We start from the raw sequence: 2676 nt of genomic DNA on the forward strand, positions 1-2676 counted from the left end.
GTTTCTGATTCACAATAGCCAAAGTCAGTCCATTTCAGCTCACTAATGCCTAGGATATCGATCTTTGTGCATTCCATTTCATTTTTGACAACTTCCAATTTTTCTAGATTCATACTTAGTGCATTCCGTGTTCCAATTATTAATGGATGTTTGCGGCTGTTTCTTCTCATTTTGAGATGTGGCACATGAGCAGTTGGGGGTCCTGAAAGCTTTCCTCCACCCACATCATTAAGTTCAGCTCTACTCTGAGGAGGCAGCTCTTCTCCAATCATATTTTGAGTGCCTTCAGACCCGAGGGGCTCACCTTCCGGCACTGTATTGCACAGTGTTTCGCTGCTGTTCATAATGTTTTCATAGACAAAGCCTAGAAGTAAATTTTAAAATGAATCCCTAATATTAGCTTATTTTCATTCCACTGTGATTCAGTTTTAACTAATTAGTTAAATCTGGTTGATTAATTTTGATTAAATGAGATTTTGCATATAGAGTAGGGGAATGGCTATATCCTTGAGTTGCACTTAGAACACTGGCTCTTAAATTAAAAAAACCAGAAAAAGGTAAGGTGAAAACAGATTGTGAATGGGGCCTTGAACCTCAGGCTGAGGACTGTGCTGGTTTTGATCAAGATGAAAGGAGGAATGGAAGGTTTCTACACAAAGCAGTGACACAAAGATAATCTTTGGAAGGAGTGTTGTGGTGGTTGGTAGCCACCGAGTCGATTGGGACTCATAGCCACCCCATGTGACAGAGCAGAACTGCCCCATGGGATTGTCTAGGCTGTAATCTCCACAGGAGCAGATGCCAGGTCTCTCTCCTGTGAAGCTGCTGTGTGGGTTCAAACCACTGCCTTTACAGTTTGCAGCCAAGTGCTTCACCATTGAGACACCAGGGCACCTTTGGAAAGAGTAAGATAGTTTATTGTCCATGATTTCTGGCACACTGCAAACACATTTAACCTTAAGTTAAAATTGATAATGGTAATTACAGTAGTGTGATGATTTTTCTTTTATTAAGTCTGCTATTAATACTTCTTGTCTTTTTTCCCTACAGTCGGATATGTTACGGTCGCTTTCTAACACAAAACCCACAGTAAATGAACATGATTTGTTGAAATTAAAGAAGTTTACAGAAGATTTTGGCCAAGAAGGCTAAACCAAAGCAAGGAAGAGGTTTACCATATGTATTCTTTTTTTCATAGATATTTTTGCCTTTCTTGGATGGCATTCAGATTATTCCCGTTTTACAACTGTCCTCTCTTTTGCCACAGGGATATGTAGATTTCACTTTCGAGTTCTTCTAAGTTTTATACTGTACTTTTTCTCCATTACCTATTAAATGCTCCTATTAACAAAAATGATAAAATAATGGGTTATAAGGAAATGAATGCTATATGACTGGCATAGAATAGAAATTATCCAGTGAAAAAGCAAATTAAAATTGATTGAGAGACAGATATTTATAATTTTTATGAATGGTGGTCTTTGCAAAGAACACTTGTCTTTTTTTTTTTTTTTTTAAACTATAGTGAAATAAGGCCTATTTTATATGTTGGGTAAAAAGTTCTTAAGCATCATTCTTATTATCAAAGCAAACCTTATTTACTTTATTAAAAAAAATTAAAAATGATAGACTGTTTACTCTCAGGGATGGGCAATATATGATAAAACCACAAAGCGCATCGGGTTGGATTTGAAGGATTTTGAATGGAGCCGTGGCTGGTGCTCTTACTGATTGATGGTAGGTTAACTTTTTTTCTCCATGTGGATTTAAACATTTTCTTTAAAAGCAGCAAGCTTTTATATTTAACTAAATAATACCTTTCACTGTGCAATCTCAAGGAAAAGACTTTCTAAATTAGGCATTGTCTTTGCCTTGAAGAAGAAAATTGTCTATTCAGTGTCTTTTTGTAGTCTTTTTGTTTTTGACCAAAACAGTTGGTAAATAAGTATGTAATTTTAAAATGACTGTCATGAGATACTGTAATGGGACCTTTGCTGATAAGGAAATGGCCTCCCTTGGATTATGGGAACTTTTTTGTGTGTGATATGGGAATGTGTATGCGTGTGTGTGTGGTGTGTGTATACACACACACGCACCTACACACATACAAATTTTTTAAAATATAGGATAGAAAGGGTCTTGTCTCTTACCTTTTAGTTCAGGGACTGTTTGTCCTAGCCATGCATATGTTATCAGTGTCATGCTTTATGAAGCTTTAGAAGTGAGCTGATGTCTCATTAAATAATAAAATACAAACATGATATTTTATTATATCTTCAAATAAATACTCTGAAGAAGTGTGTTACAAGACTTTCGCATCAACACTAAGTTGTGCCTTGTACATTTGCATTGGCTATACGTGCGGAATATGGCTGTTAGCTAGGATGACGTAGATTCCTTCCTAACAACCTTGCAGATGCTATAGAATAACTTGCATTTTAAAGTGTATTTGCACATTTTGCATATAATGCTACATGGTTGCCTTTGGTTTTCTGTACAGATTATTGTTGTTCATGTTAAATTGAAATCACGGGCCTGAAATATGCTGTGCTGACATGAAGTAAATTGGTATAACCTACTATGGCCGTATTTTGTGTATGTTTCTTCATCTGAAGATCTTTCTGTTATAGCAAATATTGTCTAAATTGATTAGTACAAAGAAATACTTGGAAAAAA

General features: G+C 35.9%; 1 protein-coding gene across 1 annotated transcript in view; it reads left to right on the forward strand.

The window, feature by feature from the left end:
- VPS4B (vacuolar protein sorting 4 homolog B) overlaps positions 1-1152 on the forward strand; it is a 29664-nt gene extending 28512 nt beyond the window's left edge. The window contains exon 10 of the mRNA XM_007935539.1: positions 1051-1152. Within this exon, the coding sequence (XP_007933730.1) occupies positions 1051-1152 (102 nt within the window). The remainder of the gene's footprint in view (positions 1-1050) is intronic.
- The last annotated feature ends 1524 nt before the right edge of the window (positions 1153-2676 follow it).

The sequence above is a fragment of the Orycteropus afer genome, unplaced genomic scaffold, assembly GCF_000298275.1.
Source record: "Orycteropus afer afer isolate SDZICR_OR568_19922 unplaced genomic scaffold, OryAfe1.0 scaffold00029, whole genome shotgun sequence".
NCBI classification, from domain to species: domain Eukaryota; kingdom Metazoa; phylum Chordata; class Mammalia; order Tubulidentata; family Orycteropodidae; genus Orycteropus; species Orycteropus afer.